The sequence below is a fragment of the Gymnoscopelus braueri genome (assembly GCF_963280865.1).
Source record: "Gymnoscopelus braueri genome assembly, chromosome: 4".
NCBI classification, from domain to species: Eukaryota; Metazoa; Chordata; class Actinopteri; order Myctophiformes; family Myctophidae; genus Gymnoscopelus; species Gymnoscopelus braueri.
In genome coordinates, this window is record NC_137605.1 from 3,172,340 (window position 1) to 3,187,448 (window position 15,109).

At 40.9% G+C, this 15,109-nt stretch overlaps 1 protein-coding gene across 2 annotated transcripts in view; it reads right to left on the minus strand.

The window, feature by feature from the left end:
• Window positions 1-11,720, minus strand: part of fpr1 (formyl peptide receptor 1) — a 34,916-nt gene extending 23,196 nt beyond the window's left edge. The window contains exons 1-2 of one of the 2 annotated variants that reach the window (XR_013932972.1): window positions 11,566-11,720; window positions 7,982-9,406 (exon numbers count right to left, since the gene is read on the minus strand). Coding sequence is in view for 1 of the 2 variants with exons in the window: in XM_080425303.1 (XP_080281429.1) it covers window positions 8,256-9,395 (1,140 nt within the window). In the remaining variant the exon portion in view is untranslated. Of the gene's footprint in view, window positions 1-7,941; window positions 9,407-11,565 lie in introns of those variants that run through there. The other variant, XM_080425303.1, reaches the window with a different exon arrangement.
• Between the last annotated feature and the right edge of the window lie 3,389 nt (window positions 11,721-15,109).

A 15,109-nucleotide genomic window follows, 5' to 3' on the forward strand; every position in this document is an offset into this window, starting at 1 on the left:
AGTGGGCGGAGTTAACGGAGTGACGTAACCTTTGACGTATCTCTCTGTCACGGCAATGCGTGACAGAGAGATACCATACAGAGAGAAGCTGAACAGACGCAAAGGCACGCTACCTGGAAAAAAGTCATTTAATGCATCTGTGCCCTAGACCAGATGTAATGACAGTGCCCAGTCAGTCACAATTATTCATTTTACCTGAAAAGAACAACGTTTTGTTGCTTAGTTGTGTAACCAAAATAAAACATAGTCATCTTGAGTACTGATTATTTATATATATATTTATAATATTATTATAGCGAAGTATTATTATTAATTTTATATTGTTCATTGATCATTGAGAAAGTGCACAACGGACCTGTTGCGATCAGTGTTGCCATATTTTGCAAGAGAAATAAGCAACCAGGTCTATGAAAACAAGCCCAAAAGAAGTGGCTTAGTGACATCGGCTACTTGAAAATAGCCGATCTACAAGCTCACGTGAGCTTGTACATAGGCTATTAAAACAAACTCTTGCAATAAAATAAAGAATATTTGGAATATTTTTTTAAACATTCTAACAACAAATGCTCCCTGGCACAAAACATTTTCATGAAAAGATTTGAGAACCACTGGTTTAAATTTATTTATTTATTTTTAAAGCCTAAATAAGCAAGTACCTAAATAAGCCTAAATAAGCAAGTACACTTTATAAATAAGCCACACAAAACTACCAATTTTACAAGCAACTTTACAGAAAAAGAAGCCCAAAGTCGCTTATAATAAGCCGACATGGCAACGCTGATGCTCGCCTCGCCCTCGCCTCCAACAGATGTTTATATTTTTGATTGTGTGCTGTCATGCTCGTTTGAGCTTATATGTGTTTGGGAATGTTGTTGAAGGTTTTGTTATTTCGTCAGCTGACACCCAAGCCATACTACATTTATTTGATATCTCCGACGTCTGAACACTTGCTGACAGACAGACAAGAGTCCCTGGCTGTTTACTCAGCCACTGTGACCGTGAGCCACCCACGTTAGACAACGTTTCTCAGACTGGACACATAGAGAAACACAATTTAGCTGTTAGCTCAATCTCATTGTATTTAAGATACCCAAGCCAAGTCATACGACGTTTCTTTGATATCTCCGACATCTGATCTCCAAAGCTTTTCTTCCAGGTTGGAAATGTGGGCAATTTAACTTTTTTAATTTAACGTCTGAAACCTTGGCATTGCATCCAATGCAGCACTGTCGTACCATTGCTAAATTAGAGCAACAGACAAGTTAGAGATAGATAATAATGTACACCGGCTACTTGCTGGACAACAAACACAGGACTACAGACTGCACTACACTACTCTACACTTGTGGCAGCTGTCAATCTACTCACTCAGGGACGTCACAGGCTCTCAGAAGGTGGGGGGGATGGACTTTCGGTGGACTATACCCCTTACTTTACACGCGCACTCGGTGCCGTGCTATGAGCTTGTAGATCTGCTATTTTTGAAAAAGCGTGAAAAACATTTGTAACTGTCAAATGTAAACAAATTCTGTATTGTCAAAAGTTTTTTGGGCGGATTTTTGTTAAAATAATCATATTTGAACTGGGGACCCCAAAAATAATCATATGTAAACTGGGGACCCCCAAAATAATCATATTTGAACTGGGGACCCCAAAATAATCATATATAAACTGGGGACCCCAAAAATAATCGTATGTGAACTGGGGACCCCCAAAATAATCATATTTGAACTGGGGACCCCCAAAATAATCATATGTAAACTGGGGACCCCCAAAATAATCATATTTGAACTGGGGACCCCAAAATAATCATATATAAACTGGGGACCCCAAAAATAATCGTATGTGAACTGGGGACCCCCCACCCTAACAAGCACTTGGAATTGTAGGAGTAGAGGCATTACATTTAGTTTGACTCGGTTCCACAGATAAATATTGTGAAAATAGCCGATCTACAAGCTCACAACGCCTCGCATAGAGCTCCATAGAGACTCCATAGAGCTGACATGGAAAGCAAGATAAACCAATTAACAGGAGGTGGCGTTAGAGAGTCACAGACAATCTCATACAGGTCAGACCTTAACATACATGTCTGATGTCACGTAATGTGATTTAAAGCATTATTAACATTACATTAGAGTCTCCGGTCAATAAAACATGGACTGATGCACTTGGACACATCATCAGTGTCGCCGTCTCTCCGGCCGTCCTCTGTCTCTCCAGATGTCACCACTCTCTTCGTGGTCGTCACCCTGTCTGTTCCTGGTTGTCACTGTCCCACTTGCTCCCACTCCCAGGGTTTTCAGTCAATAAAACATGGACTGATGCACTTGGACATCATCAGTGTTGTTACCTGGAGTCACTGGGTGTTTGGGGTCTCGCAACAGACACCCTCCTCCAGGCGACCCGACCGAGGCTGATCAGACCCCGGCCTGTGTCTCCATATATACAGTAAGCATGTGCTGACAGACTGTCATTAACTGCCTATAGTCTCTCAACACACATGTGCTGGCTGCATTTAGCTATATGGCTCCCACAATTCTTTTGAGTGTTTCTGTCTTAACCAGAGGCAGATCTAAGGTTTTTCTGAATCAGGAGCCACAGAGGCCATACTTTTATGTTTTAGACACATTTCCTGCTTGCTTTTGAAATGTTACGTAAACAGTTCATGTTTAGAGCAGACATGCACTCAATTCAAAATGACATACAGTACATAGGTGCTGCATTTGAGCAATCGTTGAGAGTCGAACCCTCAACCTGGGTGCACCGGTCAGTCACGGTACATGATGACACAATCTGAATGTGAACCGACTTCCAAAGTTGACCTGAGCAGACAGACTGAACCGTAAGCACACAAACAAAGACATAAACATCACTTTCACTGTCTGACAGCAGCAGTTCAGCCTTGTGGTTAGTGTCTGGGCTGAGATAGGGAGGATGGAGGTTCAAACCCCCAACCTTCAACCCCCCACTCTGTGTCTAGAGCAGTGGATCCCAAACTTTTCAGCTTAACACCCAAAAGAGAAATTGAATGTCTCCCCGGTACCCAAACTAGTGAAAATAGCCGATCTACAAGCTCACAACACGTCGCGATGCCACGTGTTGTGAGCTTGTAGATCTGCTATTTTTCACTACTTCTTAAAAGTGTTTTCCCCTCTAATTAATAGATGATTATTATACTTTTTTTAATGGAATTATTTTGAAAAAGAAATCGTTTGAATTCGTTTTTAACTTGTGAAAAATGTGGGATTTATTTTTTAATCTTTTGAAATAATAATTAAAAACTAAATGTAGGAAACAATAAAAGGGGTATTCACTCGCGACCCATGAAAACTGGTCCGCGACCCACATATGGGTCCCGACCCCTTGTTTGGGAAACAGTGGTCTAGAGTGATTACGTAACCTTTGCGTGCATATATGGATAAGGGGAGCAGAACTGCTCAATTCAAGTAAGAGAACCAGGCTTTTGTTTCCAGCCATGTGGAAAGCCTGGTGGTGAGGATGAAGTTGGCCCTCTGGTCATTCTACTGTTGGCTGAACCAACAGTAGAACAGTACCCTCTGCTGGCCTAATGTAGTATTACAAGAATTCAAACGGGTGACTGCTGACATGTACTGTAGGTATTATAATGACACAGGAAATCACTCAAAAAGCAAATCATATTTTAATAATAAGAACAACAATACTACTGTAAACAACAACAGTATAAAAAGGTAAAAAAAACACAGCTGTAAATCACCAGAAGTTACAGAGATTACAGGTGAGCTTATTTAAGAGGTAAATGGTTGGTTTACACGAATAATGCTTTATGGGAGATGAGACATTTAATCACTATGAGATTATAGTGTTGTGAGATGATGTGAGATATTTTACAAAGGCTGACCGGTAATCAAATGATAACATTGTTAAAATTCAACACTGACTGACCTGTATAAGTTTCATTCATTTAATATTCCACATATTTCAGAAGGTTATAATGTAGCAAAAGGGAAATGGGCACACAATATATCCAAACAAAGGTTCCATGCAACATTGCATGTAAACACTAGTTGATCAGCTTTCTCAAGACCTTCCACAGAGCATAATAGACTAGAGAATGAAGTGACAGTGTCCTACCGTACCTGATGTCTACTTCAAAGAGGACACGTGTCCTCAATCAACAAGTCAATCAGGCATTGTCATGTCTTAGAGCAGGCGTCTTCAACAGGGGGTCCGGGACCCCTAGGGGGTCCTCAGAGCTACTACAAGGGGGACGCCAAATCTTTGTGTGATAGGATAACTTTTTACATTAACCACTTCAACCCTAGCATCCCTATTCTGAGGGGAAATTTAGCCAAACATAGCAGAGCGTTGTGAGCTTGTAGATCTGCTATTTTTGGCTAAGGGGTTTGGTGTAGAGGAAAAGGAGAAGACCAAGTACAGAGTGAAAAGTCAAGTTTATCAAGTATTGACGGTTTAAGTGGTTAAATGTCTGAAAACACACATTAACATGAATCCAACATGATGGTAGTGTCTGTCAAACAAGTCTATGAAGCTATCTATGAAATCTATGAAAAGGTTTAATCTGCAACACAATGTTATACAGTATGTAGTGGGGGGGGGGGGGGTCCCTGCTTCATCTCTCTCTCAGCTAAGGGGTCCTTGGCCGGAAAAACGTTGAAGAGCCCTGTCATAGAGGCATGGACATACAGGCTGACCAACAGCATAAGAACTGGAATGGTCCCCTGCATAACACAATAATAGACTCTCATAACGCAAAATAATAACTTGTTCTAAAGTCAGTAAGTCACTGACTGGAGTTTGAGGAAACAGCACCTTATTGATGACCTTTGCACTTCTATCAATAGGAGGCAGAGTGTTTACAAAGTGTTCTCTCACTGAGCTAACAGTCTATGTGTGGAGTCACACTGCCCTCTCCTGGCAACATTGGTGTACTGCCACTCTTGTTGCTGTTGTGTGCTGCTGCTGTTTAATATTGATGCAAGGTTCTTGGTTTACCTGTGATCCTCATCCTAGTTTACTGAGGCACTACACCATCTCTCTACATTTTATGTATGTGATTACCTCTGTCCCTCTGGATAAAGAGCGTTAAAATACCTAAATTGTAAATATAGACTCTGTACTTCTTGCTTTTGTTTGTGTTTTATTGCCATTAATAATGCTGCTATAATATCCAAGGATCCGACCAAATAAATGATGTTTATTCTTATGTACCATGTTCTGAGAAAGCTTTTCCTACAATACGGATACTGGGATTTAAGTGGTTAATGTTAGGTTGTCACTATTGCACTATTTGCCAAGCATTGAACTTCCATTATACCCGTGCTTTGTTTTGGGTTTGGTAAAGGTAAGAAGAGGGTCTTGTTTTGAGTATGATCTTATGTTCAGGTGCCCGCCCTGAGCTAACATGGTCTGTAACTCATAAAATAAAACACTGTACTTGAATTTGTATTTTAAACTGGTGTTGGCTGGCTTTGGGGAGTGGGGAGGAGGAGTACACTTTTATGTTAGATCTGAGTGTGAATTTTAACCATGTCATGTCATGGTCATCTGTGTTACTAAGATGTTACACGTCGAAAATAAACATTGAATGCTTGTTTTCTACATACCTACATGTACTGTTTTTATACTCGTATTGCTCCTAGTATTGATGATTTCCTGTATAGTATTGTATGTCTTTATATATATGTCTTGATGAATTGAATACACAGGACCACAATGGAAACAAGCCCAATGGGACTTTTGTGTTATCCTTTTGGCATTATTGTATAACTGTACCTTTTTCTAACTGTACTTTTAGCTAACTGTTAAGTATTCAATCAATCAATCAAAACCTGTGTGTATGTCATTAAGGCAGTTTTATGGTAGTGTTACACAATGGCATTTATAACATTTATTTATAACAGTCTTTACAAACATCATGGTCACCAAACAATTCTGTAGTTGCGAGTATAAATAGCTTAACTGACAGTGCATCATGCTGCCTAAAGCTGCAATCTGAAGGATATGAGCTTGTAGATCTGCTATTTTAGAAAAATCGTGAACATTAGTGCAAATCTTTGAATATATATTCTACAAATGTCTTCTAACTCCTAACAGTTTTTTGAAAAAACGTATGTTGCTATATCAGTGGTGCTCCAACTTTTCCATGTCAAGGACCTCCAAAATGATATGTATTTGGCCACGGACCCCCATCTCAAAACATGTTGTTACAGGGACCCCCAGAAGCACAGATCGGAGTTAAACATGTTCGGTTTAAAGCATATATATATATATTTAAAGATTTGCACACATTTTCATGATTTTTTTAAAATAGCAGATCTACAAGCTCATAGCGCCGCGCTGAAGAAATCTAAAATGACACAGATGCGTTCCTGGTCTTAAAGGGTTAACCTACTCGGTAACACTTATGCATCCCCATGTCTATAATGCATTATAAACACACTTATAATACAATATAATCTGCTCATAACATTGTATAATCATAGTTAAAAGCATGTATTTGTCAATGACATGTTTTAATGCGTTAATATTCTATGCTCTGTAGATGAATTGAATACACAGGACCACAATGGAAACAAATCTGGGAACTGTTGACTTTTTTGAGTTATCCTTCTAGCCTAAATGTTTTTCGTGCCGTTCCGCGTTCCTACATTTCTTGACTAACAAAGTATTCAATTCAATCAATCAATAATGCTTAATAACAATAATCATAACACATAAAGCATTTCATAATGATTCATAAGGTCTAGTATTATAATTCTCTAATATAATCTTGCACAGATGTAATATTCTTCTTAAAACAACAAATAACTACTTATAATGGGAGTACAGTATTGTATAATGCATTCTAACATGGATTACAATGTATTATAAGAGTGATCAAAGCTGTATCAAATGATTATAATGCATTATAAAATGATTATAATGTCTTACAACTATTAGAATTAACATGGGATGCATAGGAAGTGTCATTACAAAATGGTTTATAATGTGTTATGATTGCATTATGAATACTTATAACTGTAATTATAGAGTGTTATGAGCATACTACAATGCAATTATACATGACCTTATAAGTCAGTACAAAAAGCTTTATAATGGGTTATGATTGTTATGAACAATCATGAACACTGTGTTATAAGTATGTTTATAACACATTATAGACATGGATGCCCATACAGATGTAGTCATTATACTGCATTAACATAACAATGGTACCGTTAAAGTCATGTTTTAGTGATTAAAACAAGTTCCAGACTGCAGCTTTAGACAACACTAGTACACCAGACTATATTCATGGCAAATAACCAATGGCCAATGGTGGAAAAGGTACTCAGATATTTTACTTAAATAAAAGTAGCAATACCACAATATAAAAAATACTCCGTTACAAGTAAAATGCTTGTGTTCAAAAATGTACTTGAGTAAAAGTACAAAAATATTGGCATCAAAATATACCAAAAGTAAAAGTACTAAAATGTTTGAAAATAGCAGATCTACAAGCTCACAACGAGTCATGATGCGACGCGTTGTGAGCTTTAGATGTATAAAATAGGGCTGAAGTGGTTAATGCATCTTTTACAATATAATAATTTATATCTCTAAAGTAACTAGTAACTAAAGTTTTCAAATAATTGTAGTGGAGTAAAAGTACAATATTTGACTCTGAGATGTAGTGGAGTAGAAGTAAAAGTACTGAAAATTGGAAATACTCCAGTAAAGTAAAAGTACCTAAAAATTGTACTTAAAGGGATACTTCACTTTCACATAAAATAAACATTAAAAAAATATATTAAAAAAAAATGAAAGAAGTTATGGCAAAATCACGGCCCCCTCACACATTAGTAGGACACTCTAATGCGTGAGGGGGCCGTGATTTTTCCATTACTTTTTTCATTTATTTTTTATATATTTTTTAAATGTTTATTTTATGTGAAAGTGAAGTATCCCTTTAAGTAGAGTACTTGAGTACATGTACTAGTTACTTTACACCACTGCCAATGGCCAAAACAAACTAATAAAACGTAAACATGTTTTGTGACCGTGTACAATTTCAAACTCATACCTGAAAACTGTTTTGAAAACTCTGGCATTGAACATATTCCTTTGAAAAATGTTGGTTTCAATCTCAAGAGAACGTACAGTATTGTAGGTACAATGGACAATATACATGTACTGAAAAAATAATGATAATACAAAATAAAGATCTATTTACAATTGTACATAATAAAATAAAGTCAAAGGGGAGGAGCCTATACCTCTGCGTCGGAATAGGACTTCTCCTTGCTGCGACTGGTGATCCCTGAGTTTGTGTACGTGTTGGAGCGAGACACCTCCTCGGTGAAGGCACTCTCCAGCACTTTGAGGATGGACTTGCGGACCTTATCCTTGAAGTCCTGACCCATGAACACGTAGAGCAGCGGGTTGAGGCAGCTGTTGAGGAACGCCAGGCTGGTGGCGATGGGCACGCCGATGGTGGTCACGTGATCCAGCGTCTCGCTGAACTCCGTGGCCATGTGGTTGATCATCTCCACCAGGGCCATGATGTGGTAGGGCGCCCAGCAGAGGAAGAACGCCGTCATGACGGCCGCGATGATCTTGAAGGGCCGGCCCGAGTGGCTGGCCAGCGAGCGGTTCCTCCGCAGGCGGTGGACGATGACGGCGTAGCAGGAGACGATGATGGAGAACGGCACCACGAACCCCAGGAGGAAGCGAGTGACCGTCATGGCCTGGTGACGGAACTGCCTCAGCTGGACCACGGTGGGCGACTCGTAGTCGTCGGAGAACGCAAAGTTGTTGAAGCAGTTGATGATGTCCTCGTTGTGGAAGGACGGCCCCGTGTCGCGGAAGATGAAGTACGGCGAGCTGAGGACCAGGGCCAGCACCCAGACGCCCAGGCTCACGCAGGACGCCTTCCTCACGCTGCGGTGGTTCTGCGCCCACACCGGCCACACCACGGAGACGCACCGGTCCACGCTGATGACCACCAGGATGTAGACGCTGGCGAACATGTTCAGGAAGCTCACCGTGCTGTTCAGCTTGCACATGAACTTGCCGAAGGGCCAGTGGAAGTCCATGGCCGTGTACGTCACGCTCAGCGGCAGGAAGGCCGTGAAGAGGAAGTCGGCCACGGCCAGGTTGAGGAACCACACGGTGTTGATGGTCTTCTTCATCTTGAAGCCCGTCACCCAGATGACCACGCCGTTCCCCAGCACGCCCAGCACGAAGGCCAGGCAGTAGACGATGAGGGACATGATGTTGAGGGACTGCCGGAGCTCGGCGTGGTCGTCCTTGTAGTCGTCATACTCGTCCTCGCCGAACGAACCGTTCCCGCCGGAGAGATCCGTGGCGTTGTTGGGATAGACGGAGGTCGTGGTCATAAACTCCATCATTGTTCTGAAACCTACGATGGCAAAACAAGAAGGTACATGCTCAATGGAAACAAGTCATAAAAAAAAAACATTAAGGCCAGGAAAGCATTCGTGTTGTTATAGATTTGATCTATTTTCGATCATATTAACCACTTTAATCATTATTTTATACTTTGGCTATTCAAAAATAACAGATCTACAAGCTCGCGCTAGAGCTTGTAGATCTGCTATTTTTGATAAATCGTGAAAAGTTGGCAAATCTTTGAAAACATTTTTAACTCAAATCTTTGCTCCTGGGGGTCCCTGGAACAACATATTTTGAGATGGGGGTTGGCGGTCAAATACATATACTATCATTTTGGGGGTCCTTCACATGAAAAAGATTGAGCTCCAGACATTTTTAGAATCGGCCTCTGGTCTTAATGTGTTAAACTCATTATGCTACATGTATTTACTGTATGTTTTACATATCAGGAACATTGTACTATTTCACATGTTTCTATCCTTGTTTTTTCCTGCTCTTCTTTCCATCTCTATTCTTCCTCCCTTCCTGAACACATGCTGGCGCATGTACAAACCACTACTACAACTTCTGAGGAACTTTGACTTTACTTATTACATTTTGTATACTTTTTGTTATACCTTAGAGGCAATATTGTACACTCCACTACAATTATTTGACACCCTAGTTACTAGTTACTTTGCACACTGTGCTTATTAATACAAAACATGCATTAATAAATGATACTATATTAGTACTGTATTAGTATACTGTAGGTTAAGCTACCCAGCAGCATAAAGTAATTACATTCAGTCCCACCTTTACCATCACTATCCTGTCAATTGCATGAACATAATATATTGGCATGAAAATATACTTAAGGTACCAAACATAAAGGTACTCATTATGCAGAATGGCCCATTTCACAGTCATATTATTCTATTGTAATTTATGCATTACTGTGTTTCATCACTTTAATGTTACAGCTGGTAAAGGCACTGCATGCATCAGTGTTCTGCCTGCTATGTCTATTATCATCCTCTAGGGGTCAGTAACACTCCACATAACTTCCTAAACACGGTCTAAATACATTGATCAAACATTTTACACGTCAACGTTTACAATCCTCAATTAACACTGATATAGCTTATCATTGCATCAATTAACACCGATATAGCTTATCATTTTATCAATTAACACTGATATAGCTTATCATTTTATCAATTAACACTGATATAGCTTATCATTTTATCAATTAACACTGATATAGCTTATTATTTCATGAAAGGTGTTGAAAAATAATAATACGTGTGTCATCTTCTAGGCCTATGTAAAGTTTGGGGAAAAAAAACCTGTAAATATAAGAATATTTCAAAGTCAGTGAAAAGTAGCAGAAATGTAAAAGTCTAATCTTGTTCAAGAACCTAAAGGAAGGCTTAACAAAACTTGAAACGCATACTTTGTTCTTTAATGCCCTGTGGTTTTATTGTGTCTGAATCTGGCTTTTGTTTTTATTTGCGCACAATCTGTGGAGATGAGCAATAAATACATGATTACTGTTTTAGAAAGTGTTTTTAAGAGATGTAACTACCTGAAAAATAAATATAGAATTGAAAAAGTTCTCTTTTTTAAAAACTTTTCATCCCATCTGTTCTTGCAAGTCCTGACTTATAAAATTACTTTTACAAGTTAAAATGCTTGATTGACTGAATTTAATTCTTAATTTCCTTTAATTTTCGCTGAAGTCTTTTTTACAGTGTGCACAGTCTGAACCCCTATACTGTATATATATATACTGTATATACTGTATATATATACTGTATATACTGTATGTATACTGTATAAAGGCACATCTGGCTACAACACACTGATAATACATGCATACTGACTCCATATAAATTAGATGCAGTCCCCCCCCCCTCTATAAAAGCATGCTATATTTAAACTGCTCAATTAATTGAATATGCTACATACAGGACCACACTGGAAACAAGCCCCTAGGGCTTTTTATGTTATCCTTTTAACACTCATTGTAAAATCATACCACTGCACCATTTACAAAATGTTAATATACAGTATTCAATCAATCAATCAATCAAAACTCCTCTCCTTCTTAGTATAGGCACTCTAGAATAAACTCTGGATAAAACAGAAGGAAAAATGAGTTAAAAAGAGTAAAGATAATCCTACCTCTCTGTGGATGTGTTGGAGAAGAGATGTCAGACTGATGTTCTCCTCTATGAACTGATGTGTGTGAAGGAGAACAGTCTCCTCCTCACTGAACTGTGTGTGTGAGGATCTGAAGGAGAACAGTCTCCTCCTCTCTGAGGATCTGATGGGGCTTTGAAACCAGACTCTGTGACGTCACAGGCAGCCTGTCTGTACAGTGGTCGTGCGGCTCACAGCGCTTTGACACAGAGAGAGTTGCTTCACTCCAAACATCTATTGTCTGTTACGATTGAAGCGACCAGTCAACGCAACCTTGGAAATAATAATAATAACTCACATGGACACATAGTTTACAGTTGCTTTAAACTTGACGCACAATCTCTGCTGCCTCTCTCCCCCTCTCCCTCTCTCTCTCCCCCCTCTCTCTCTCTATAATAACACGCACGCACTTAACTTACGGGTCTTACGCAAGTCTCTCTCTCTCTGTGTCTCTCTCTCTCTCTCCCTCTCACTCACTCACTCAACGTGCACGCAGTTGTTTCTTTGTTGAGCCAAATGATAGAGGGTTGTGACAGCTAAGTACATACATGGTGGGGTTGTTGTCACCGTGTTCACAGTAATATATAATATATAACCCTGAGACTACAACCTGCTGCAGATAAATGTCAACTGGTGCTCAATGTCTGGTTCGTGGGGCCACTTAGGGGCCCAAATGGACCCTTTTAGTGGTCTGTAACTCTGAGAGCGTGCAAATAAAACCACATGGATTTGCCAAAATTGGTTCTGAATGAACACAAATGAATTAAGGGATGATAGAGGTTCTATTTGAATTTAAAGGGGGTGTATAGCCTAGCTGTACATTCCCATAGTAGCCTAATCATTGAGTGATTGTTCACTAACAAGGGTCTCCCCGTCACTCCATAAGTGGTACATGGTGCATTTATATCTCACACACACACACACACACACACACACACACACACACACACACACACACACACACACACACACACACACACACACACACACACACACACACACACACACACACACACACACACACACACACACACTCTTTAGTATAAACCCAAAATGCATTCTGAGGTCAGGATACCAAATTTCATCCAATCAGGAGAGAGATCTCAGACATGCCAGGATATAGACCAAAAGGGTCCATTTGGTTCCATTTTGAACACTCTCAGAGTTACAGACCCGTTAGGGTGCATTACAGGACCCCTGATGGGCCCCGGGCCCTAAGTTGAGCCCCGGTGGTGTGTCATGTGTTTTGGTGTTGGAGGACTGAGGTCATGTTTGTTTGAGGTTAGTGCTGTAATTGTCCCGTACTGCACCGTACCGTACGTACAGTGTGTCGACTGTAGGAGTCATCCACACCGTACCGTACGTACAGTGTGTCGACTGTAGGAGTCATACACACATCTGGACATACACATGTTCTACATGCAGTACTCTGAGCTTTTGAGTAAAAGTACTCAAGTAAAACGTTGCAAGTTTCTTATCTCCATATTTTAACTTTTTGTGTTTTTTCTTATAAATTAATGTCCTACCTGTTCATAATACAGCGTCACACAAAAAGCATCAAAAGTAGCAGATCTACAAGCTCTAAATGCAGCACGAAGCGACACGTTTTAATGCTTAGATCTGTTACTTTTGCTAAGAATTTGAATCCTGAAAAGTAACCGTTTTGAACATATGAGGTTTCCACCTGACAGACGATATACTTACAGTACCAAAGTAAAAGTATTCATGATGAATGGCCCCCCATTTGCTAATTTAAAAATACATTTAAAACACAGTAGTAGTTTTTCATGTAATTGTAGTGGACTAAAAAAGTACAATATTTGCCTTTGAGTTTTAGTGGAGTAGGATATACTAAAGTAAAGGTACCTCAAAAGTAAATGGTGCATTTATATAGCGCTTTTATCCGAAGCGCTTTACATAGATGGTGCATTACACCCACCCACCCACCCCCACCCACCCACCCACCCACCCACCCCCCCACCCACCCACCCACACACACACACACACACACACACACACACACACACACACACACACACACACACACACACACACACACACACACACACACACACACACACACACACACACACACACACACACACACACACACACACACCCCCCCCCCCCCCCCCCGAGATGGAGGAGGAAACCATGCAAAGCACCAACCTGCTCATCGGGAGCAATTAGGGGTTCAGCGTCTTGCTCAAGGACACTTCAACACTAACTCTGGGGGAGCCCGGGATCGAACATCCGGCCGCTCGACCCCTGAGCCACTGCCGCCCCAGTACCTCGAATGTGTACTTAAGTGCAGTACTTGAGTAAGTGTACTTACTGCTACTCTGTCCCATTCATACGCTACAAGTAAAAGTCTCGGCAGCATCTGTCAGTAATTTAGGGCCCAGAGGTTGAGTCAACTGGAGGACGGAAGGGAAGGGAAGGAAGGCCACTGCCTGTCACTGTCCACTGGTGTCTGAAGGAAGGCCACTCCCTGTCACTGTCCACTGGTGTCTGAAGGAAGGCCACTCCCTGTCACTGTCCACTGGTGTCTGGACAGCAGCCATGCTCCATAGCTTCACTGCAGCGTAGACAGAGAGACATCATGCACCCGTTCAATGAGGAAAACACACATAATATACACTTTACAGAGCAGGGGTCTTCAACGTTTTCAGGCCAAGGACCCCCTAGCTGAGAGAGAGAGGAAGCAGGGACCCCCTCCTCTATATCGTATAAAACTGTGTTCCAGATTCAACATTTTTTGTTTACGTGGTCTGCTCCTTTTTTCCCTCTACACCTATACCTCTTTGCTAAAAATAGCCGATCTACAAGCTCACAACGCCTCGCGCTGCGAGGCGTTGTGAGCTTGTAGATCTGCTATTTTTGACTAAAGTTCTCCTCAGAAAAGTGATGCTCAAAATGATTGATTTCCAATCAAGATATTTTGTTGTTGTTGTTGACATGTTGGTATAGCCAACGCATTCAACTGGGGTAAAGTGATGCTATATTAACCAAGGACCCCTTGGAACCCCCCTCAAGGATCCCTGGGGGGCCCCCAGACCCCACTTTGAGAACCACTGGCATAGAGTTAACTCTATAGACCATGGCTATAGCATGGACACACAAACCATGGTGCCCGGCCAGCTGCAGAACCCACCCTACAACCCCAGGCACACGTCCAATGCTGTATATCATCATGTGTTGTGTGGGTGAGGGCTATCACATGTGTTGTGTGGGTGAGGGCTATCACATGTGTTGTGTGGGTGAGGGCTATCACACGTGTTGTGTGGGTTAGGGCTATCACATGTGTTGTGTGGGTGAGGGCTATCACATGTGTTGTGTGGGTGAGGGCTATCACATGTGTTGTGTGGGTTAGGGCTATCACATGTGTTGTGTGGGTGAGGGCTATCACACGTGTTGTGTGGGTTAGGGCTATCACATGTGTTGTGTGGGTGAGGGCTATCACACGTGTTGTGTGGGTTAGGGCTATCACATGTGTTGTGTGGGTTAGGGCTATCACATGTGTTGT